The 26,804-nt window shown below is 45.4% G+C and overlaps 3 protein-coding genes and 1 long non-coding RNA gene across 4 annotated transcripts; all 4 read left to right on the top strand.

The window, feature by feature from the left end:
* Positions 1–6,644: 6,644 nt before the first annotated feature.
* Positions 6,645–7,955, top strand: LOC111611084 (mucin-5AC-like; the record flags this gene model as incomplete). Its single annotated transcript, XM_023346710.1, has 2 exons — positions 6,645–7,175; positions 7,440–7,955. Coding segments are annotated over 2 exons (1,047 nt in total), but the record flags the coding sequence as incomplete, so codon positions are not given.
* Positions 7,956–8,393: 438 nt separating this feature from the next.
* LOC111610811 lies at positions 8,394–9,678 on the top strand. Its single transcript, XR_002753785.1, has 4 exons — positions 8,394–8,630; positions 9,024–9,085; positions 9,174–9,322; positions 9,550–9,678. It is a non-coding gene; the product is annotated as an uncharacterized LOC111610811 (long non-coding RNA).
* A 2,204-nt stretch (positions 9,679–11,882) lies between these two features.
* LOC111610808 (integumentary mucin C.1-like) lies at positions 11,883–18,100 on the top strand. Its single transcript, XM_023345756.1, has 10 exons — positions 11,883–12,218; positions 12,310–12,374; positions 12,561–12,745; positions 13,963–14,354; positions 14,446–14,510; positions 14,697–14,881; positions 16,096–16,547; positions 16,829–16,890; positions 16,966–17,114; positions 17,243–18,100. The coding sequence occupies exons 3-10, from the start codon at positions 12,583–12,585 to the stop codon at positions 17,329–17,331; spliced, it is 1,557 nt and encodes a 518-aa protein (XP_023201524.1). The 5' UTR covers positions 11,883–12,218; positions 12,310–12,374; positions 12,561–12,582; the 3' UTR covers positions 17,332–18,100.
* Positions 18,101–24,224: 6,124 nt separating this feature from the next.
* On the top strand, positions 24,225–25,037 carry LOC111610809 (mucin-5AC-like; the record flags this gene model as incomplete). Its single annotated transcript, XM_023345757.1, has 1 exon — positions 24,225–25,037. A coding segment is annotated over one exon (813 nt), but the record flags the coding sequence as incomplete, so codon positions are not given.
* Between the last annotated feature and the right edge of the window lie 1,767 nt (positions 25,038–26,804).

The following is a 26,804-nucleotide window of genomic DNA, read 5'->3' as shown; positions in this document are numbered from 1 at the left end:
CTGCTCCAACCACAACCACAGCAGCTACAACCACAACCACAGCTCCTCCAACAACAACCACAGCTGCTCCAACCACAACCACAGCAGCTACAACCACAACCACAGCGACTCCAACAACAACCACAGCTTCTCCAACGACAACCACAGCTGCTCCAACTACAACCACAGCTGCTCCAACCACAACCACAGAGGCTCCAACAACAACCACAGCTGCTCCAACCACAACAACAGCGGCTCCAACCACAACCACAGCAGCTCCAACCACAACCACAGCAACAACAACTACAACCACAGCGGTTCCAACAACAACCACACCGGCTCCAACCACAACCACAGTAGCTACAACCACAACCACAGTTGCTCCAACTACAACAACAGAGGCTCCAACCACAACCACAGCTGCTCCAACCACAACGGCTCCAACAACAACCACAGCAGCTACAACCACAACCACAGCGGCTCCAACCACAACCACAGTAGCTACAACTACAACCACAGCTGCTCCAACCACAACCACAGTAGCTACAACCACAGCTGCTCCAACAACAACCACAGCTTCTCCAACCACAACCACAGCTGCTCCAACCACAACCACAGCGGCTCCAACAACAACCACAGCAGCTACAACCACAACCACAGCTGCTCCAACCACAACCACAGCAGCTACAACCACAACCACAGCTCCTACAACAACAACCACAGCTGCTCCAACCACAACCACACCAGCTACAACCACAACCACAGCGGCTCCAACAACAACCACAGCTGCTCCAACGACAACCACAGCTGCTCCAACTACAACCACAGCTGCTCCAACCACAACAACAGCGGCTCCAACCACAACCACAGCAGTTCCAACCACAACCACAGCAGCAACAACTACAACCACAGCGGTTCCAACAACAACCACACCGGCTCCAACCACAACCACAGTAGCTACAACCACAACCACAGCTGCTCCAACTACAACAACAGAGGCTCCACCCACAACCACAGCTGCTCCAACCACAACCACAGCGGCTCCAACAACAACCACAGCAGCTACAACCACAACCACAGCGGCTCCAACCACAACCACAGTAGCTACAACTACAACCACAGCTGCTCCAACTACAACCACAGCTGCTCCAACCACTACCACAGAGGCTCCAACAACAACCACAGCTGCTCCAACCACAACCACAGCTGCTCCAACAACAACCACAGCTGCTCCAACCACAACCACAACTGCTCCAACCACAACCACAGCGGCTCCAACCACAACAACAGTAGCTACAACTACAACCACAGCTGCTCCACCCACAACAACAGCTCCTCCAACAACAACCACAGCTGCTCCAACCACAACCACAGCAGCTACAACCACAACCACAGCGACTCCAACAACAACCACAGCTGCTCCAACTACAACCACAGCTGCTCCAACCACAACCACAGAGGCTCCAACAACAACCACAGCTGCTCCAACCACAACCACAGCGGCTCCAACCACAACAACAGCAGCTACAACCACAACCACAGCAGCAACAACTACAACCACAGCGGTTCCAACAACAACCACAGCGGCTCCAACCACAACCACAGTAGCTACAACCACAACCACAGCTGCTCCAACTACAACAACAGAGGCTCCAACCACAACCACAGCTGCTCCAACCACAACCACAGCTGCTCCAACAACAATCACAGCTGCTCCAACCACAACCACAGCGGCTCCAACCACAACCACAACTGCTCCAACCACAACCACAGTGGCTCCAACCACAACAACAGTGGCTCCAACCACAACAACAGTAGCTACAACTACAACCACAGCTGCTCCAACCACAACCACAGCTGCTCCAACAACATCCACAGCTGCTCCAACCACAACCACAACTGCTCCAACCACAACCACAGTGGCTCCAACCACAACAACAGTAGCTACAACTACAACCACAGCTGCTCCAACCACAACCACAGCTACTCCAACCACAACCACAGCAGCTACAACCACAACCACAGCTCCTCCAACGACAACCACAGCTGCTCCAACGACAACCACAGCTGCTCCAACTACAACCACAGCTGCTCCAACCACAACCACAGAGGCTCCAACAACAACCACAGCTGCTCCAACCACAACCACAGCGGCTCCAACCACAACCACAGTAGCTACAACCACAACCACAGCTGCTCCAACTACAACAACAGAGGCTCCAACCACAACCACAGCTGCTCCAACCACAACCACAGCGGCTCCAACAACAACCACAGCAGCTACAACCACAACCACAGCTGCTCCAACCACAACCACAGCAGCTACAACCACAACCACAGCTCCTCCAACAACAACCACAGCTGCTCCAACCACAACCACAGCAGCTACAACCACAACCACAGCGACTCCAACAACAACCACAGCTGCTCCAACGACAACCACAGCTGCTCCAACTACAACCACAGCTGCTCCAACCACAACCACAGAGGCTCCAACAACAACCACAGCTGCTCCAACCACAACAACAGCGGCTCCAACCACAACCACAGCAGCTCCAACCACAACCACAGCAGCAACAACTACAACCACAGCGGTTCCAACAACAACCACACCGGCTCCAACCACAACCACAGTAGCTACAACCACAACCACAGTTGCTCCAACTACAACAACAGAGGCTCCAACCACAACCACAGCTGCTCCAACCACAACCACAGCAGCTACAACCACAACCACAGCGGCTCCAACCACAACCACAGTAGCTACAACTACAACCACAGCTGCTCCAACCACAACCGCAGTAGCTACAACCACAGCTGCTCCAACAACAACCACAGCTTCTCCAACCACAACCACAGCTGCTCCAACCACAACCACAGCGGCTCCAACAACAACCACAGCAGCTACAACCACAACCACAGCTGCTCCAACCACAACCACAGCAGCTACAACCACAACCACAGCTCCTCCAACAACAACCACAGCTGCTCCAACCACCACTACACCAGCTACAACCACAACCACAGCGACTCCAACAACAACCACAGCTGCTCCAACGACAACCACAGCTGCTCCAACTACAACCACAGCTGCTCCAACCACAACCACAGAGGCTCCAACAACAACCACAGCTGCTCCAACCACAACAACAGCGGCTCCAACCACAACCACAGCAGCTCCAACCACAACCACAGCAGCAACAACTACAACCACAGCGGTTCCAACAACAACCACAGCGGCTCCAACCACAACTACAGCAGCTCCAACCACAACCACAGTAGCAACAACTACAACCACAGCGGTTCCAACAACAACCGCACCGGCTCCAACCACAACCACAGTAGCTACAACCACAACCACAGCTGCTCCAACTACAACAACAGAGGCTCCACCCACAACCACAGCTGCTCCAACCACAACCACAGCGGCTCCAACAACAACCACAGCAGCTACAACCACAACCACAGCGGCTCCAACCACAACCACAGTAGCTACAAATACAACCACAGCTGCTCCAACTACAACCACAGCTGCTCCAACCACAACCACAGAGGCTCCAACAACAACCACAGCTGCTCCAACCACAACCACAGCTGCTCCAACAACAACCACAGCTGCTCCAACCACAACCACAACTGCTCCAACCACAACCACAGCGGCTCCAACCACAACAACAGTAGCTACAACTACAACCACAGCTGCTCCACCCACAACAACAGCTCCTCCAACAACAACCACAGCTGCTCCAACCACAACCACAGCAGCTACAACCACAACCACAGCGACTCCAACAACAACCACAGCTGCTCCAACTACAACCACAGCTGCTCCAACCACAACCACAGAGGCTCCAACAACAACCACAGCTGCTCCAACCACAACCACAGCGGCTCCAACCACAACAACAGCAGCTACAACCACAACCACAGCAGCAACAACTACAACCACAGCGGTTCCAACAACAACCACAGCGGCTCCAACCACAACCACAGTAGCTACAACCACAACCACAGCTGCTCCAACTACAACAACAGAGGCTCCAACCACAACCACAGCTGCTCCAACCACAACCACAGCTGCTCCAACAACAATCACAGCTGCTCCAACCACAACCACAGCGGCTCCAACCACAACAACAGTAGCTACAACTACAACCACAGCTGCTCCAACCACAACCACAGCTGCTCCAACAACATCCACAGCTGCTCCAACCACAACCACAACTGCTCCAACCACAACCACAGTGGCTCCAACCACAACAACAGTAGCTACAACTACAACCACAGCTGCTCCAACCACAACAACAGCTGCTCCAACCACAACCACAGCAGCTACAACCACAACCACAGCTCCTCCAACCACAACCACAGCTGCTCCAACCACAACCACAGCAGCTACAACAACAACCACAGCGACTCCAACAACAACCACAGCTGCTCCAACGACAACCACAGCTGCTCCAACTACAACCACAGCTGCTCCAACCACAACCACAGAGGCTCCAACAACAACCACAGCTGCTCCAACCACAACCACAGCGGCTCCAACCACAACCACAGTAGCTACAACCACAACCACAGCTGCTCCAACTACAACAACAGAGGCTCCAACCACAACCACAGCTGCTCCAACCACAACCACAGCGGCTCCAACAACAACCACAGCAGCTACAACCACAACCACAGCTGCTCCAACCACAACCACAGCAGCTACAACCACAACCACAGCTCCTCCAACAACAACCACAGCTGCTCCAACCACAACCACAGCAGCTACAACCACAACCACAGCGACTCCAACCACAACAACAGTAGCTACAACTACAACCACAGCTGCTCCACCCACAACAACAGCTCCTCCAACAACAACCACAGCTGCTCCAACCACAACCACAGCAGCTACAACCACAACCACAGCGACTCCAACAACAACCACAGCTGCTCCAACTCCAACCACAGCTGCTCCAACCACAACCACAGAGGCTCCAACAACAACCACAGCTGCTCCAACCACAACCACAGCGGCTCCAACCACAACAACAGCTGCTCCAACCACAACCACAGAGGCTCCAACAACAACCACAGCTGCTCCAACCACAACAACAGCGGCTCCAACCACAACCACAGCAGCTCCAACCACAACCACAGCAGCAACAACTACAACCACAGCGGTTCCAACAACAACCACACCGGCTCCAACCACAACCACAGTAGCTACAACCACAACCACAGTTGCTCCAACTACAACAACAGAGGCTCCAACCACAACCACAGCTGCTCCAACCACAACCACAGCAGCTACAACCACAACCACAGCGGCTCCAACCACAACCACAGTAGCTACAACTACAACCACAGCTGCTCCAACCACAACCACAGTAGCTACAACCACAGCTGCTCCAACAACAACCACAGCTTCTCCAACCACAACCACAGCTGCTACAACCACAACCACAGCGGCTCCAACAACAACCACAGCAGCTACAACCACAACCACAGCTGCTCCAACCACAACCACAGCAGCTACAACCACAACCACAGCTGCTCCAACCACAACCACACCAGCTACAACCACAACCACAGCGACTCCAACAACAACCACAGCTGCTCCAACGACAACCACAGCTGCTCCAACTACAACCACAGCTGCTCCAACCACAACCACAGAGGCTCCAACAACAACCACAGCTGCTCCAACCACAACAACAGCGGCTCCAACCACAACCACAGCAGCTCCAACCACAACCACAGCAGCAACAACTACAACCACAGCGGTTCCAACAACAACCACAGCGGCTCCAACCACAACCACAGTAGCTACAACCACAACCACAGCTGCTCCAACTACAACAACAGAGGCTCCACCCACCACCACAGCTGCTCCAACCACAACCACAGCGGCTCCAACAACAGCCACAGCAGCTACAACCACAACCACAGCGGCTCCAACCACAACCACAGTAGCTACAACTACAACCACAGCTGCTCCAACCACAACCACAGTAGCTACAACCACAGCTGCTCCAACAACAACCACAGCTTCTCCAACCACAAGCACAGCGGCTACAACCACAACCACATTAGCTACAACCACAACCACAGCTGCTCCAACTACAACAACAGAGGCTCCAACCACAACCACAGCTCCTCCAACAACAACCACAGCTGCTCCAACCACAACCACAGCTGCTCCAACCACAACCACAGCAGCTACAACCACAACCACAGCAGCTACAACCACAACCACAGCGGCTCCAACAACAACCACAGCTGGTCCAACGACAACCACAGCTGCTCCAACTACAACCACAGCTTCTCCAACCACAACCACAGAGGCTCCAACAACAACCACAGTTGCTCCAACCACAACCACAGCGGCTCCAACCACAACCACAGCAGCTACAACCACAACAACAGAAGCAACAACTACAACCACAGCGGCTCCAACAACAACCACAGCGGCTCCAACCACAACCACAGCAGCTCCAACCACAACCACAGAAGCTACAACCACAACCACAGCTGCTCCAACTACAACAGAGGCTCCAACCACAACCACAGCTGCTCCAACCACAACCACAGCGTCTCCAACAACAACCACAGCAGCTACAACCACAACCACAGCGGCTCCAACCACAACCACAGTAGCTACAACTACAACCACAGCTGCTCCAACCACAACCACAGTAGCTACAACCACAGCTGCTCCAACAACAACCACAGCTTCTCCAACCACAACCACAGCGGCTACAACCACAACCACATTAGCTACAACCACAACCACAGCTGCTCCAACTACAACAACAGAGGCTCCAACCACAACCACAGCTCCTCCAACAACAACCACAGCTGCTCCAACCACAACCACAGCAGCTACAACCACAACCACAGCAGCTACAACCACAACGGCTCCAACAACAACCACAGCTGGTCCAACGACAACCACAGCTGCTCCAACTACAACCACAGCTGCTCCAACCACAACCACAGCTGCTCCAACCACAACCACAGAGTCTCCAACAACAACCACAGTTGCTCCAACCACAACCACAGCGGCTCCAACCACAACCACAGCAGCTACAACCACAACAACAGAAGCAACAACTACCAGCACAGCGGCTCCAACAACAACCACAGCGGCTCCAACCACAACCACAGCAGCTCCAACCACAACCACAGTAGCTACAACCACAACCACAGCTGCTCCAACTACAACAGAGGCTCCAACCACAACCACAGCTGCTCCAACCACAACCACAGCGGCTACAACCACAATCACAGTAGCTACAACTACAACCACAGCTGCTCCAACCACAACCACAGCTGCTCCAACAACAACCACAGCTGCTCCAACCACAACCTCAACTGCTCCAACCACAACCACAGCGGCTCCAACCACAACCACAGTAGCTACAACCACAACCACAGTTGCTCCAACTACAACAACAGAGGCTCCAACCACAACCACAGCTGCTCCAACCACTACCCCAGCGTCTCCAACCACAACCACAGTAGCTACAACCACAGCTGCTCCAATAACAACCACAGCTTCTCCAACCACAACCACAGCGGCTACAACCACAACCACAGTAGCTACAACCACAGCGGCTCCAACAACAACCACAGCTGCTCCAACCACAACCACAGTAGCTACAACCACAGCTGCTCCAACAACAACCACAGCTTCTCCAACCACAACCACAGCGGCTACAACCACAACCACAGTAGCTAAAACCACAGCGGCTCCAACCACAACCACAGTAGCTACAACCACAACCACAGCTGCTCCAACTACAACTGAGGCTCCAACCACAACCACAGCTGCTCCAACCACAACCACAGCGGCTACAACCACAATCACAGTAGCTATAACTACAACCACAGCTGCTCCAACCACAACCACAGCTGCTCCAACAACAACCACAGCTGCTCCAACCACAACCACAACTGTTCCAACCACAACCACAGCGGCTCCAACCACAACAACAGTAGCTACAACTACAACCACAGCTGCTCCAACAACAACCACAGCTGCTCCAACCACAACCACAACTGCTCCAACCACAACCACAGCGGCTCCAACCACAACAACAGTAGCTACAACTACAACCACAGCTGCTCCAACCACAACAACAGCTGCTCCAACAACAACCACAGCAGCTACAACCACAGCGGCTCCAACCACAACCACAGCGGCTCCAACCACAACCACAGTAGCTACAACTACAACCACAGCTGCTCCAACCACAACCACAGTAGCTACAACCACAGCTGCTCCAACAACAACCACAGCTTCTCCAACCACAACCACAGCGGCTACAACCACAACCACAGTAGCTACAACCACAGTGGCTCCAACCACAACCACAGTTTCTCCAACCACAACCACAGTTTCTCCAACCACAACCACAGCGGCTCCAACTACAACCAGAGAAGCTCCAACTACAACAACAGCTGCTCCAACTACAAACACGGCTGCTCCAATTATCACTACAGCTGTTCCAACCACAACAGCTGCTCCGACCACAAGTATAGCAGCTCCAGCATTAATAAGACAACTAACTTTTAAGTCCAATGAAGTATTCACCTCTGATTTGGGAGACCCATCAACATCAGGATTCCAAACACGCTCTGGACACATAATTAATCGTGTATGTTTACATTTCTTACTCACATAAATGTGTTCATTGTAATTTTTATAAAAATGAATTCTGCTTCATAAATTAATATCTTTTTATATGTATATAAATATTTTGTGTATCTCTTCAACTTGAAGATGTGAGTTAAGTTTTATTCTAAATTTAAAAAATACATATTTATCTTATAAATATTATAACATGTATTGCTTACCTAGAATGTAGTCTTAATTTTCCTCCAACATCACACCATATACTTTCATTTTTTTCATTAGGGGAGTATGTAGAATTTCTATTGAAATCAATACAACATAATATATTAATTGTAATAATGTTTATATCTAGCGATATCCAGAAAAATACATTTTTTAAAATTGTACACTTAACATTCTTAATTTCTCCACATAGCTTGACCCACTTTTCAGAAGATCTTTCCCCTCATTCCAAAAGACTGGAGCCATGAGATTCAGGTAATTTCTTCGTAGTTTGCTCAAGAAATTATAAACTTTGTAGGAAGGCACTTGTAGACAATAACTAATTATGCTAATACATTTGCAGTGCTGGATCAATTATCAACTCTGTGGACCTTGAATTTCAGTCATCATCGTCTCCTAATGATACACTAATTAAAGACATTTTGGTTAATGAGGCTTCAAACATCACGGAATTCAACGTACTAGCAGACACGGTTGCTATTAGTGACCCAGGTAAGAGGAATAAACTAATTTAAGAAAATTGAATATTTATGCAAAGGACAAATGAAAACAAACACTGTTCAATAAATATGAAGGAATTAGTTGGATCAACAAAATATTCTAAAAATCTTTTTGAGAACTTATAACTTCTAAGCTTTTTGAGAACAGCTTAGAAGAACTGTAATCTTTTTCAGTTCTTCCAAGCTGTTCACATTTGGTAAATGCAATAAATATTACAGCACCTCCAACCACAACAACAATGGTTCCAACCACAACAACTGCTCCATCCACAACTACAGTGGTTCCAACCACAACTACAACAACTCCAACCACAGCTGCTGCCACCACCACAACAGCTCCAACCACAACCACAGTAGCTACAACCACAGCGGCTCCAACCACAACCACAGTAGCTACAACCACAGCTGCTCCAACTACAACAGAGGCTCCAACCACAACCACAGCTGCTCCAACCACAACCACAGCGGCTACAACCACAATCACAGTAGCTACAACTACAACCACAGCTGCTCCAACCACAACCACAGCTGCTCCTACAACAACCACAGCTGCTCCAACCACAACCACAACTGCTCCAACCACAACCACAGCAGCTACAACCACAACCACAGTTGCTCCAACTACAACAACAGAGGCTCCAACCACAACCACAGCTGCTCCAACCTCAACCACAGCGGCTCCAACAACAACCACAGCAGCTACAACCACAACCACAGCGGCTCCAACCACAACCACAGCGGCTACAACCACAACCACAGTAGCTAAAACCACAGCGGCTCCAACAACAACCACAGCTGCTCCAACCACAACCACAGTAGCTACAACCACAGCTGCTCCAACAACAACCACAGCCTCCCCAACCACAACCACAGCGGCTACAACAACAACCACAGCTGCTCCAACCACAACCACAGTAGCTACAACCACAACCACAGCTGCTCCAACCACAACAACAGAGGCTCCAACCACAACCACAGCTGCTCCAACAACAACCACAGCTGCTCCTACAACAACCACAGCTGCTCCAACCACAACCACAACTGCTCCAACCACAACCACAGCAGCTACAACCACAACCACAGTTGCTCCAACTACAACAACAGAGGCTCCAACCACAACCACAGCTGCTCCAACCACAACCACAACTGCTCCAACCACAACCACAGCAGCTACAACCACAACCACAGTTGCTCCAACTACAACAACAGAGGCTCCAACCACAACCACAGCTGCTCCAACCTCAACCACAGCGGCTCCAACAACAACCACAGCAGCTACAACCACAACCACAGCGGCTCCAACCACAACAACAGAGGCTCCAACCACAACCACAGCGGCTCCAACCACAACAACAGAGGCTCCAACCACAACCACAGCTGCTACAACCACAACCACAGTAGCTAAAACCACAGCGGCTCCAACCACAACCACAGTAGCTACAACCACAGCTGCTCCAACTACAACAGAGGCTCCAACCACAACCACAGCTGCTCCAACCACAACCACAGCGGCTACAACCACAATCACAGTAGCTACAACTACAACCACAGCTGCTCCAACCACAACCACAGCTGCTCCAACCACAACCACAGCAGCTACAACCACAACCACAGTTGCTCCAACTACAACAACAGAGGCTCCAACCACAACCACAGCTGCTCCAACCTCAACCACAGCGGCTCCAACAACAACCACAGCAGCTACAACCACAACCACAGCGGCTCCAACCACAACCACAGCGGCTCCAACCACAACCACAGCGGCTACAACCACAACCACAGTAGCTAAAACCACAGCGGCTCCAACAACAACCACAGCTGCTCCAACCACAACCACAGTAGCTACAACCACAGCTGCTCCAACAACAACCACAGCCTCCCCAACCACAACCACAGCGGCTACAACCACAACCACAGTAGCTACAACCACAGCGGCTCCAACAACAACCACAGCTGCTCCAACCACAACCACAGTAGCTACAACCACAACCACAGCTGCTCCAACCACAACAACAGAGGCTCCAACCACAACCACAGCTGCTCCAACAACAAGCACAGTAGCTACAACCACAACCACAGCGGCTCCAACAACAACAGCTGCTCCAACCACAACCACAGCGGCTCCAACCACAACCACAGCAGCTACAACCACAACCACAGCAGCTACAACCACAACCACAGTAGCTACAACAACAACCACAGCTGCTCCAAGCGCAACAACAGCAGCTCCAACTACAACCACAGCTACTCCAACCACAACCACAGCTTCTCCAACTACAACAGCGGCTCCAACCACAACCATAGAAGCTCCAACCACAACAACAGTAGCTCCAACAACAATAACAACTGCTTCAACTACAACTACAGCACCTACAACCACAACAACAGTAGCTCCAACAACAATAACAACTGCTTCAACTACAACTACAGCACCTACAACCACAACAACAGTAGCTCCAACAACAACAACTGCTTCAACTACAACTACAGCACCTACAACCACAACAACAGTAGCTCTAACAACAATAACAACTGCTTCAACTACAACTACAGCACCTACAACCACAACAACAATAGCTCCAACAACAATTACAACTGCTTCCACTACAACTACAGCAGCTACAACCACAACAACAGTAGCGCCAACCACAATAACAACTGCTTCAACTACAACTGCAGCAGCTACAACTACAACAACAGCTGCTCCCACCAAACCAAAGACTACTCCAACAACACCAACTACTCTTGTGACGACTACAACAACAACAACTCAAGCTCCTCCTCCAGTGTTTGTTGTTGCAGCAACTGTGGTTGAACCATTTGTTGAAGAGCTAAATGACAGACAGAGTGTGCAGTTCAAAGCACTTGAAGTAAAAGTGATAGCAGTGGTGAGTGGTTCATTCAAAATCCTTTATTATTTAAATTGTTTAATCTGAGGATTATTTTACAATGAATTTTAACATGTTTTCTGTTCTACAGTATGATATCATCTACAGCGCAAGATATGGAATTCTCTTCATCCGGAGTTTTATCATTTCCTTCAAGTATGTTAGCTTTTGACTTTATTAGTCAAGTTCATCTACTTGTATGTTTTATTTACGTTTATAGTGGTAATGACCAACTAGGAATAACATAATCTGAAAGACATATTACACATAATTTATTATTTCCACCACAAACATAGAATTTTAATATTTGAAATCAGTTTGAGTGTTGATCTTTTTTTTCAGACCAGCCTTCACCAGATTTCGAATGAATGGTACTCAAGCAGAGGTTGGCGTAGAGTTCAATAAAACCACACCAGCTGAGACAATCCCAAAGGCTGAAGATGTTCAAGCAACACTGAAGGAGGCTGTGAATAACCCCAACTCCACTTTGAATGTCACATTCGACGTGAATTCCATTCAAATAATAAGTAAGAACAAAGTGTTTGAAACACATAAAGCCATATATTTAAGGTTACTCAAGTAATTTTACTCCATAATTATATTTCTAATTATCCTAATTCTCTGCGGAGTAGCATGACACTAAGTATCTCTAATTTTGTAATTAGGCAGATGATTCATACAATTCTCCTTTTATATCTTATCAGTCACGTACACGGTGCCTTCCACCCATCTCTCTCCTGTAGGATCTTCTCTAAGTTTCTCTCATCTCTGGTTAATTGGTACCTCTGTCCCTAAATCAAACCCGGTTCAAAGAAGTTTTGGTTGGACAAGGAAGAAAAAAACATCTTCCCTGAAACCTCCGTTATCAGTTCCATAAGTATAACGCCTGCTCAGAAACCTTCATTATCAGTTCATTCTTCCCAGTAAATAAGCGAAAGTTTTATTTTCCAAGACACCTGGTAAAACAAGCCCCTTGTTTTACACTTTGCTCCATACAAAGGGTCTGGACCCTGGGTTACTGAGAAATTATTGATTGCAGGAGTTGTGGATTTTGCTGATGTTTGAAAAGATTGGATTTGACTTTACAGAGTCGCTAACGATTGGCCATGTAATGAGCCAGCTCAGTGAAGCTTCCTGGGGAGTAGGGAACTACATCTTTGCCAGCGGTTTCGAACTTGAACACAATCCACACTTCCTGTAAACGATCATTACTCTATAGCCGGGGGAGCAGGCCTTCTGTATGAAGTGAGTACAGAACAGGGGACTGGTTTTTACCAAGCTAACCTCCCAGTGGAACATGACTGGAAAACTTCCAAGCAGAGTGAGAAATTTTGAGAATCTTTGTCATCGCTAATTATCTTTTAAAATATGATTTAAAAACAATTATTTCATTCATTGTTATTTTTATCACCATAAAGAAAAAGCAGTTGACTTTCAGGTTAATTTTAAAACAATAAATCAAGCAATTCCTGTCTTTATTTGTCAGCACATTAGTAACTCTAAAGAAAATTCAATGACCAAAATATGCACAGACTGATTAAAAAAAAACAAAAAAACACTAACTACATAGTTTATTTTTATTGTGATAAATATTAAGTTGATTACTTATTGCTTTCACTCCACCAAATAAGTATTAGTTCATGTATTGTAATGGTAAAGAAAAATGATCAATTTTACATTTCACTTTTTTGTTGTTTTTCTGCACACTAATATGTTACTTTCAATGCTTGTCTTTGTTTGGCAGGTGTACCTGCAACTTCAGCCCCAGTAGTTTTGCAAAATACAACAACTACAACTAATGAAACTACTGCAAACATCACTACCGGAGTAGCAACAACAACACCTGTAACGTCAACTGCCAGCAATGCAACAACCACAACTACAGTAGCTCCAACAACAATAACAACTGCTTCAACTACAACTACAGCAGCTACAACTACAACAACAGCTGCTCCAACCAAACCAAAGACTACTCCAACAACACTAACTACTCTTGTGACGACTACAACAACAACAACTCAAGCTCCTCCTCCAGTGTTTGTTGTTGCAGCAACTGTGGTTGAACCATTTGTTGAAGAGCTAAATAACAGAAGTAGTGTGCAGTTCAAAGCTCTTGAAGTAAAAGTGATAGCAGTGGTGAGTGGTCCATTCAAAATCCTTTATTATTTAAATTGTTTAATCTGAGGATTATTTTACAATGAATTTTAACATGTTTTCTCTTCTACAGTATGATATCATCTACAGGTCAAGATATGGAATTCTCTTCATCCGGAGTTTTATCGTTTCCTTCAAGTATGTAAGCTTTTGACTTTATTAGTCAAGTTCATCTACTTGTATGTTTTATTTACATTTATAGTGGTAATGACCAACTAGGAACAAAATAATCTGAAAGACATATTACACATAATTTATTATTTCCACCACATACATAGAATTTTAATATTTGAAATCAGTTTGAGTGTTGATCTCTTTTTTCAGACCAGCCTTCACCAGATTTCGAATGAATGGTACTCAAGCAGAGGTTGGCGTAGAGTTCAATAAAACCACACCAGCTGAGACAATCCCAAAGGCTGAAGATGTTCAAGCAACACTGAAGGAGGCTGTGAATAACCCCAACATCACTTTGAATGTCACATTCGACGTGAATTCCATTCAAATAATAAGTAAGAACAAAGTGTTTGAAACACATAAAGCCATATATTTAAGGTTACTCAAGTAATTTTACTTCATAATTATATTTCTAATTATCCTAATTCTCTGCGGAGTAGCAAGACACTAAGTATCTCTAATTTTGTAATTAGGCAGATGATTCATACAATTCTCCTTTTATATCTTGTCAGTCACGTACACGGTGCCTTCCACCCATCTCTCTCCTGTAGGATCTTCTCTAAGTTTCTCTCATCTCTGGTTAATTGGTACCTCTGTCCCTAAATCAAACCCGGTTCAAAGGAGTTTCGGTTGGACAAGGAAGAGAAAAACATCTTCCCTGAAACCTCCGTTATCAGTTCCATAAGTATAACACCTGCTCAGAAACCTTCATTATCAGTTCATTCTTCCCAGTAAATAGGCGAAAGTTTTATTTTCCAAGACACCTGGTAAAACAAGCCCCTTGTTTTACACTTTGCTCCATACAAAGGGTCTGGACCCTGGGTTACTGAGAAATTATTGATTGCAGGAGTTGTGGATTTTGCTGATGTTTGAAAAGATTGGATTTGACTTTACAGAGTCGCTAACGATTGGCCATGTAATGAGCCAGCTCAGTGAAGCTTCCTGGGGAGTAGGGAACTACATCTTTGCCAGCGGTTTCAAACTTGAACACAATCCACACTTCCTGTAAACGATCATTACTCTATAGCCGGGGGAGCAGGCCTTCTGTATGAAGTGAGTACAGAACAGGGGACTGGTTTTTACCAAGCTAACCTCCCAGTGGAACATGACTGGAAAACTTCCAAGCAGAGTGAGAAATTTTGAGAATCTTTGTCATCGCTAATTATCTTTTAAAATATGATTTAAAAACAATTATTTCATTCATTGTTATTTTTATCACCATAAAGAAAAAGCAGTTGACTTTCAGGTTAATTTTAAAACAATAAATCAAGCAATTCCTGTCTTTATTTGTCAGCACATTAGTAACTAAAAAGAAAATTCAATGACCAAAATATGCACAGACTGATTAAAAAAAAAAAAACCACTAACTACATAGTTTATTTTTATTGTGATAAATATTAAGTTGATTACTTATTGCTTTCACTTTACCAAATAAGTATTAGTTCATGTATTGTAATGGTAAAGAAAAATGATCAATTTTACATTTCACTTTTTGGTTGTTTTTCTGCACACTAATATGTTGCTTTCAATGCTTGTCTTTGTTTGGCAGGTGTACCTGCAACTTCAGCCCCAGTAGTTTTGCAAAATACAACAACTACAACTAATGGAACTGCTGCAAACATCACTACCGGAGTGGCAACAACAACACCTGGAACGTCAACTGCCAGCAATGCAACAACTGCAACTAATGAAACTGCTGCAAACATCACTACCGGAGTGGCAACAACAACACCTGGAACATCAACTGCCAGCAATGCAACAACTACAACTAATGAAACTGCTGCAAACATCACTACCGGAGTGGCAACAACAAAACCTGGAACGTCAACTGCCAGTAAAGCAACAACTGCAGCAGTTACAACCATTACAACAAAAACCACAACTGTGGTGCAAACAGTAAGGCAGCTGACCTTTAGGTCTCCCGGAGAGACCTTTACAGCTGATTTACTCGACTCGACCTCAACAGCATTTAAAAACCGAGCTGCACTTTTAAAGTCAACTGTGAGTAATTTTCTTTGAAATTTGTAACAGCCAAATGATCACAACATATTTTCTACACTTGTTAAGCAATGTGGCAAGACTTTTTTTTTTGTCAAAAAATAAATGTACATTTTTATTGAGATTCTACTTAAATATATTTCTTGTTCTGTATGTTTGGTATGAATAATTTCCACAATGTTCTAAATGACACAACTTTGTTTAGTTGTGTTATTTACACATTGAGCATTGTTTATTTACACTCTTAGCATCGAGATTTGATTCAAACTTTCTTCTTTCTTCAGCTTGAACCATTCTACAAGCAATCATTTTCTTCATTCAGTGATCTAACAGTGAAGTCTTTCAGGTAATTCGTTTACAATATTCTAAAAAAATTTTTTTTAATTCTTTCAACTCACATCATATGTTTTCTGTTGTACAGAAGCGGCTCAATCATCAATGAAATGGAGCTTCGATTTGTATCTGCATCTGCTCCTACTGGCTCCGAAATTGCACAAGTTTTGGTCAAGGCGGCTTCAAACATCACTGCCTTCACCATTGATGCTGCTAGTATTTTCGTCGATGGCACACGTAAGCTACAATAAATTCAGATATCAAGATAATTATCTACATAAACAAAAATCATAAAATACATTTAAAAACCGTTTTATTATCAAACATTTTGTTGACGTCGTGTTTTGCTTTCTCAATGTTTACAGAAGTGTCAAGTGGAGTAAGCCACAAGATCAGTCTCATCATGGCTTTCTGCATGGTCCTGTTGTCATGGATGCTGTCAAGCCAACACTAACATCTCTGCTAATTTCTAGTGGATGATCTGCTTAAAAATTATTCTAAGTGGAAACCACCCAAGACATCATGAGAGGGCATTTTGTTTAAGAGATATAATTAGTCAACATTTTCCAAGCATGTTTCAGCAAATCATCAGTCAAAAACTGAAATGCTGGTAAAACCACATTTATTATTTGTACTACTTGTGAAGATGTTAGTAGGATATTGTTACTTTGGCAGCAAAATCCTGGATCCAGTCTATGAAGAAAACAACTTGTGTACTGCCTGCGTCTATTGAGAGAGTTATTTATGTTGTCTAAAGAAGTGATGTAGGATTTAAAACTTTTTCTCTCAAAGTAACTGCACTTTATTCTTATACAAAGTTTAATTATTGTGTTCATTATTTATATATACATATATTTGAAATACTAATGAAGGAATTGCCTGAATGACTGATGAGTGGGTGACACAATTTATGCCAGAATCCTCTATAAATGAATGTTGTGGGATAAAAGAAATGTAGAACGTCTGAAACCTTTGTGATTATTTTGTTTTTCTTTTCAATATAAACATATCAATGAGATCGATTGGTTCTGTATTCAGTATGCTCTTAAGTGTTATGCAAGCTTATTTCCGTGTAACTAATGAAGAAATTTAATTATATACAATATGAACATTAAATTACATTCATATGAGATTATTGCAATATTTATCTTTAGGGTGAAAGATGTGTTAAAGGGTATAAAATGCAATGTAGCTGTTTCCAATAAAGAAATTAATATGTAAAAGTATTGCTTCTATTCTATTCTGAGCAATAAATACACCACTGAGCAGTTACTCATTGGGCTGAGTGACAGAGCTGAAAAATAAAATCTCAGATTTTTTTCATACTAAATCTGATGTCTGATTTAAATTTTAAAAATTTATCTCGCTTTTTATTTTCTGTTTATTTTTTAAAGGAAATTACAAATCACATAAAGCATTTCCAAAGACATGCTTTTATTTTAATCATTCCTTCTTGGAATTTAAATGAATTTAAATGAAGTAATAAAAATGATCATTAGAAAATGTCTTTATAAATGTTCTGGCACTAACTGAATTGAAAACGAATGAAGAATTCTTTTCGTACCTGGTTAGAGTTTAGTCTGATGTAAAGTCAAACTGTGAGAGAAAAAAAAACAATGTTTTCAAAAAGTTAATTTAAATCTTCCAATGTCAAATAAAAGACTCTTTCAGTTGTGCTGTTTTTTTATCTAAGTCATTTTAAAATCGTCATGAAGGCGTCCAATAGGAAATGACACCTTTTTCTCAGCTTTTTCTGACCAAAGGAATCCTTTGTTTGCTGCTGACGTCGTTCACGCACTCAAGCAAATACAATGTAAATCTCTAATACCAACAATGAAAACAAACTTGTGTATTTATAGAATTCAATCTGGAGAGACTCAGACGGAGATAAGAAGACAATTAGAAGAGTTTACTAACAGACAGAACAGCTCGGCTGGAGAGCGAAGGACACCATGAATGAAGGTCCTTATCAGCTGGGACTTGGTCGATGATTGGACGTGACGTGGCTTGGTCCGGCGTTGATAGGTCGGCGATTGTGGGCAGGTCGCTTCAGTGGGGATAAAAGAGTCTTCCAGTTTGAATTTGCGCCTAGGCTTCATTTCTCAGTTGATGTTAACGTAAGCAAGCTGTTATCTTGTTTTATGATCTTCCTTCCTGCATGTTTGTGGTGGTTTGGCCAGTTTTGCTGCTATTTATATATCCGGATGAAGAGATTTCCCAATAGCAAGTTCTATGTTATTACGTTCTTAAATAAAAAATACTTATTGATAACATTTGGACACATTTGAAATCAAAGATTTGGTATGTAAATTTGTATGGTTTTGGATTTAAAGTGTACCGGATATTACTGGTAAAATTTTTCATATTAGTATTAGAGAAAACAAGTAGATATAAATGTTTGTTGCTACCACTAAACATATATTTATCACAATTACTGTTACTATTATTATTATTATTATATTTTAACCACCACACATATCTTAACTACATGAGGCATATGTATACATGTTATCTTAAATGTTGGGAAAAATAATATCTTTATGAAATTTTATTCATTCACTTCCTTATTTGTGCTTTGACTTGTCGTTAAATGGTTTGTGTAACTCTTCCAATAATGTGGAAAATGTAAAATTTAGGACTTTTTGAACAGTGAACTTTTTGTTTCTTTTTAAACCAGCTGGTTTAAAACTGCAATAGCTCAAAATAAAATAAAATAATGTAGCAAAAACTTTTGTTTTAAACTTGAACAACATCTACAACAGAAACATCTTCGACTATTGCGGTACATTTTATTGCCATACTCTTATGCGCATTCTAAAATATATTCCAGGATTGCAAGAAGTTGATCTACAACGTAATTCTTTGTTAAATATAAAGTTTATTCCATTTAACAAGTTTGAGCCAATATATAAACAAATTTTATAGTGTTTAAAAAAACTAAACATGATGTCTTAATGCTGATGTCTTAATGTCTAATAGCTTAATGCTATTTGTAACAATGAAGTGTTCGAAGTGAGACAAACATAATGTCGCAGCCACACCTTTGCATTCTTGCTCTTGTGAATACTACTCACAAAAACACACATGCAGTTTAAAAGCTATTCATCTTTAACAATAGGTCTGTCTACAGGCATTTTTGTCTGAGTTAGTTTTTAAATACATCAGACACTTTATAACGTAAACCTTTGTACAAAACAGTCTGTTCAGCTTTATAGAATGTAGATTTCATAGCATCTGTGCTAAAAAAAAGAGACATACAAATTTCTTTAAAAAAAAAAAAGAACTTGTGGGGCAAATTAAACTGTAAATTACTGAAACGACCAAGTCATTCAGTACAATGCCTTATGTAACTATGAAACCCTCTTCTATTAGAAGGTTTAGAAGGCACCATTTTGCATACACAAAACAAGATAATGGCGTCTGGTTTGTTCACTTTGACGGAATGAGAGGACAATAGGAATGCAAACCAAATCACCTTTGCGAGTTGTTTTCATTCCTCTGACACCAACAACAGTTCAAAAATGAATTTTTTAACCTGCGTCATACTTGCAATAGATAAGGTGCAATAGATAAGGGTAATATATAAGGTTCAGCAGCAGACTGGTTGATCAAGAGTTAGAGGAGAAGCAAGAGAGGGTTAGAGGAACTTTTTAAACCAGCCACTGCTTTGGGTAAGTACATTCCTTAGTCTAATAATGCCAGGTTTTGTAATTTACATGTGTATGAAAAATTAAGGTTTTAGATTTTCTTTTAAAAAATTATGTTGATGTGATTTGTGTTTAAGGTTCTCACTGTCATTGTTTAAAATGACTATGTCCTCCTCCGTTCATCCCCCTAAAAGACAAAATTTAAAAACAAAAAAGCCTGCTGTGTGACGTGCTTTTGCTAATAAATTTCCTATACATTGACAGAGAAGTAAAAAACACTGATAGAGTCAGAAATACATTTCTTTTTTATGCAAATGTGAATTGGAATAAATGACTGGACTTTTACGCGTATTTATGTGTCTTTAATATTGGCAAGCTTACTAAATATGTAAGTTTGCCAATATTGTGATAAAATGGTGACTGGGAAGTTTAATCAGACTTTTAGCTAGATTAAAATATGTCAAAACAATTTAAAAACTAAATTTTGATGACAAAATATAATCTACAGAATACCTTGGCAAAACTTTAAATGAAACATTAACACACGTTTAGTTAACACATTAATTCTTTTTAAAAAAAATTCTAATAAAAGATTTTTTAACTACAACAAAATGGAAATATGTACAGCTTATTTTAATTTCAAGTAGTTAAAGAACAGTGTTTTTTGTTAAAAACCTTTAAAAAACTAATAAGAAGAAGTTGAAAATCAATAAATCAATTTGATGTGTTTCCTGTTTTGATAATTGTTTGAGGATCGACTGTAAGAAACTCACAAATTGTGTTGAATATTTTTCTTTGTCTTCTTGTGAGGAAAGTTGTTGGTTGCTTTAATGTGTTTATCTTTACTTGAACAGTTCATTATTTATTACAATTGATTATTTACAATTTATACAACTTAGTTATAATTTATTATTTACAATTAACCTAAATAACTATCAATTAAGTTCTTTTTTTATGTTTTTAAAATGGCTGTTTTAAAGGAGATTCAATTTATCTATTTAGTTGGTGGAAGTAACTCTTGTCTGTAAATTTACAGGTGTTGTGTTAACTTTTTTAGGACAAAGATTGAAAATGGGACTTAAAGGAATCTTGATGATACTACTAATGCTAAATGGTAAGTTCACAAAGGAAAAACTTAAAAGATTTGTGTAAATATGAAACTGTAAAATAACAGTTTAATATAATAAAAAACTTTACCAACAAATTCCAACCGACAGCAAGTACAACGCTGACGACTGCACAGTCATCAACCACAGCTGCTCCAACCACAACCACAGCAGCTCCAACCACAACCACAGCTACACCAACCACAACCACAGCTACACCAACCACAACCACAGCTGCTCCAACCACAACCACAGCTACACCAAGCACAACAACAGCTGCTCCAACCACAACCACAGCGGCTCCAACCACAACCACAGCTGCACCAACCACAACAACAGCAGCTCCAACCACAACCACAGAGGCTCCAACCACAACAACAGCTGCTCCAACCACAACCACAGCTACACCAACCACAACCACAGCTGCTCCAACCACAACCACAGCGGCTCCAACCACAACCACAGCGGCTCCAACCACAACCACAGCTGCACCAACCACAACAACAGCTGCTCCAACCACAACCACAGCGGCTCCAACCACAACCACAGCTGCACCAACCACAACAACAGCAGCTCCAACCACAACCACAGAGGCTCCAACCACAACAACAGCTGCTCCAACCACAACCACAGTGGCTCCAACCACAACCACAGCAGCTCCAACCACAACCACAGCTACACCAACCACAACCACAGCTGCTCCAACCACAACAACAGCAACTCCAACCACAACCACAGCTACACCAACCACAACCACAGCTACACCAACCACAACCACAGCTGCTCCCACTACAACCACAGCGGCTCCAACCACAACCACAGCTGCACTAACCACAACCACAGCGGCTCCAACCACAACAACAGCTGCTCCAACCACAACCACAGCTGCTCCAACCACAACAACAGCAGCTCCAACCACAACCACAGAGGCTCCAACCACAACCACAGCTGCTCCAACCACAACAACAGCAGCTCCAACCACAACCACACCTACAGCAACCACTACCACAGCTACACCAACTACAACCACAGCTGCTCCAACCACAACCACAGCTGCTCCAACCACAACAACAGCTGCTCCAACCACAACCAGAGTTGCTCCAACCACAACCACAGCTGCTCCAACCACAACCACAGCTGCACTGACCACAACCACAGCGGCTCCAACCACAACCACAGCTGCACCAACCACAACAACAGCAGCTCCAACCACAACCACAGAGGCTCCGACCACAACAACAGCTGTTCCAACCACAATAACAGCTGCTCCAACCACAACAACAGCAGCTCCAACCACAACCACAGCTACACCAACCACAACCACAGCAGCTCCCACTACAACCACAGCGGCTCCAACCACAGCTGCACTAACCACAACCACAGCGGCTCCAACCACAACAACAGCTGCTCCAACCACAACCACAGCTGCTCCAACCACAACAACAGCAGCTCCAACCACAACCACAGAGGCTCCAACCACAACCACAGCTGCTCCAACCACAACAACAGCAGCTCCAACCACAACCACACCTACAGCAACCACAACCACAGCTACACCAACTACAACCACAGCTGCTCCAACCACAACCACAGCTGCTCCAACCACAACAACAGCTGCTCCAACCACAACCACAGTTGCTCCAACCACAACCACAGCTGCTCCAACCACAACCACAGCTGCACTAACCACAACCACAGCGGCTCCAACCACAACCACAGCTGCACCAACCACAACAACAGCAGCTCCAACCACAACCACAGCTGCTCCAACCACAACAACAGCAGCTCCAACCACAACCACAGATACACCAACAACAACCACAGCTACACCAAGCACAACCACAGGTGCTCCCACCACAACCACAGCGGCTCCAACCACAACCACAGCTGCACTAACCACAACCACAGCGGCTCCAACCACAACAACGGCTGCTCCAACCACAACAACAGCTGCACCAACCACAACCACATTGGCTCCAACCACAACCACAGCGGCTCCAACTACAACCACAGCTGCACTAACCACAACCACAGCGGCTCCAACCACAACAACAACTGCTCCAACCTCAACCACAGCTGCTCCAACCACAACAACAGCAGCTCCAACCACAACCACAGAGGCTCCAACCACAACAACAGCAGCTGCAACCACAAACACAGCTACACCAACCACAACCACAGCTGCTCCAACCACAACAACAGCAGCTCCAACCACAACCACACCTACAGCAACCACAACCACAGCTACACCAACTACAACCACAGCTGCTCCAACCACAACCACAGCTGCTCCAACCACAACCACAGCTGCACTAACCACAACCACAGCGGCTCCAACCACAACCACAGCTGCACCGACCACAACAACAGCAGCTCCAACCACAACCACAGAGGCTCCGACCACAACAACAGCTGCTCCAACCACAACCACAGCTGCTCCAACCACAACAACAGCAGCTCCAACCACAACCACAGCAGCTCCAACCACAACCACAGCTGCTCCAACCACAACAACAGCAGCTCCAACCACAACCACAGATACACCAACAACAACCACAGCTACACCAACCACAACCACAGGTGGTCCCACCACAACCACAGCGGCTCCAACCACAACCACAGCGGCTCCAACCACAACAACGGCTGCTCCAACCACAACAACGGCTGCACCAACCACAACCACATCGGCTCCAACCACAACCACAGCGGCTCCAACCACAACCACAGCGGCTCCAACCACAACCACAGCTGCACTAACCACAACCACAGCGGCTCCAACCACAACAACAACTGCTCCAACCACAACCACAGCTGCTCCAACCACAACAACAGCAGCTCCAACCACAACCACAGAGGCTCCAACCACAACAACAGCAGCTCCAACCACAACCACAGCTACACCAACCACAACCACAGCTGCTCCAACCACAACAACAACAGCTCCAACCACAACCACACCTACAGCAACCACAACCACAGCTACACCAACTACAACCACAGCTGCTCCAACCACAACCACAGCTGCTCCAACCACAACAACAGCTGCTCCAACAACAACCACAGTTGCTCCAACCACAACCACAGCTGCTCCAACCACAACCACAGCTACAGCAACCACAACCACAGCTGCTCCAACCACAAACACAGCGGCTACAACCACAACAACAGCGGCTCCAACCACAACCACAGCTGCACTAACCACAACCACAGCGGCTCAAACCACAACCACAGCTGCTCCAACCACAACAACAGCTGCTCCTACCACATCCACAGCGGCTCCAACCACAACCACAGCAGCTACAACTACAACCACAGCAGCTACAACCACAACCACAGCGGCTCCAACCACAACGGCTCCAACCACTACAACAGCAGCAACAACTACAACCACAGTGGCTCCAACAACAACCACAGCGGCTCCAACCACAACCACAGCAGCTACAACTACAACCACAGCAGCTACAACCACAACCACAGCAGCTACAACTACAACCACAGCGGCTCCAACAACAACGACAGCTGCTCCAACCACAACCACAGCTGCTCCAACTACAACCACAGATGCTCCAACCACAACCACAGCGGCTCCAACCACAACCACCGCAGCTACAACCACAACCACAGTAGCTACAACCACAACCACAGCTGCTCCAACTACAACAACAGAGGCTCCAACTACAACTACAGCTGCTCCAACCACAACCACAGCGGCTCCAACAACAACCACAGCAGCCACAACCACAACCACAGCGGCTCCAACCACAACCACAGCGGGTCCAACCACAACCACAGCTGCTCCAACAACAACCACAGCTGCTCCAACAACAACCACAGTAGCTACAACCACAACCACAGCTGCTCCAACCACAACCACAGCAGCTACAACCACAACCACAGTAGCTACAACCACAACCACAGTGGCTCCAACAACAACCACAGCTGGTCCAATAACAACCACAGCCTCTCCAACCACAACCACAGCTGCTCCAACTACAACAACAGAGGCTCCAACCACAACCACAGCTGCTCCAACCACAACCACAGCAGCTACAACTACAACCACAGCTGCTCCAACCACAACGGCTCCAACCAGTACCACAGCAGCAACAACTACAACCACAGTGGCTCCAACAACAACCACAGCGGCTCCAACCACAACCACAGCAGCTACAACTACAACCACAGCAGCTACAACCACAACGACAGCTGCTCCAACCACAACCACAGCTGCTCCAACTACAACCACAGCTTCTCCAAACACAACCACAGCGGCTCCAACCACAACGGCTCCAACCACTACCACAGCAGCAATAACTACAACCACAGTGGCTCCAACAACAACCACAGCGACTCCAACCACAACAACAGCATCTACAACTACAACCACAGCAGCTACAACCACAACCACAGCAGCTACAACCACAACCACAGCTGCTCCAACTACAACAACAGAGGCTCCAACCATAACCACAGCAGCAACAACTACAACCACAGATGCTCCAACCACAAACACAGCGGCTCCAACCACAACCACAGCAGCTACAACCACAACCACAGTAGCTACAACCACAACCACAGCTGCTCCAACTACAACAACAGAAGCTCCAACTACAACTACAGCTGCTCCAACCACAACGACAGCGGCTCCAACAACAACCACAGCAGCCACAACCACAACCACAGCGGCTCCAACCACAACAACAGCGGCTCCAACCACAACCACAGCTGCTCCCATAACAACCACAGCTGCTCCAACAACAACCACAGTAGCTACAACCACAACCACAGCTGCTCCAACCACAACCACAGTAGCTACAACCACAACCACAGTAGCTACAACCACAACCACAGCGGCTCCAACAACAACCACAGCTGCTCCAACTACAACAACAGAGGCTCCAACCACAACCACAGCTGATCCAACCACAACCACAGCAGCTACAACTACAACCACAGCTGCTCCAACCACAACGGCTCCAACCACAACGGCTCCAACCACAACCACAGCGGCTCCAACCACAACGGCTCGAACCACTACCACAGCAGCAACAACTACAACCACAGTGGCTCCAACGACAACCACAGCGGCTCCAACCACAACCACAGCAGCTACAACTACAACCACAGCAGCTACAACCACAACCACAGCAGCTACAACCACAACCACAGCTGCT

Source organism: Xiphophorus maculatus, chromosome 14 (assembly GCF_002775205.1).
Source record: "Xiphophorus maculatus strain JP 163 A chromosome 14, X_maculatus-5.0-male, whole genome shotgun sequence".
Lineage (NCBI taxonomy): Eukaryota > Metazoa > Chordata > Actinopteri > Cyprinodontiformes > Poeciliidae > Xiphophorus > Xiphophorus maculatus.
Note: the sequence above shows the minus strand (reverse complement) of the source record. Positions and strands in the feature narration are given on the sequence as shown.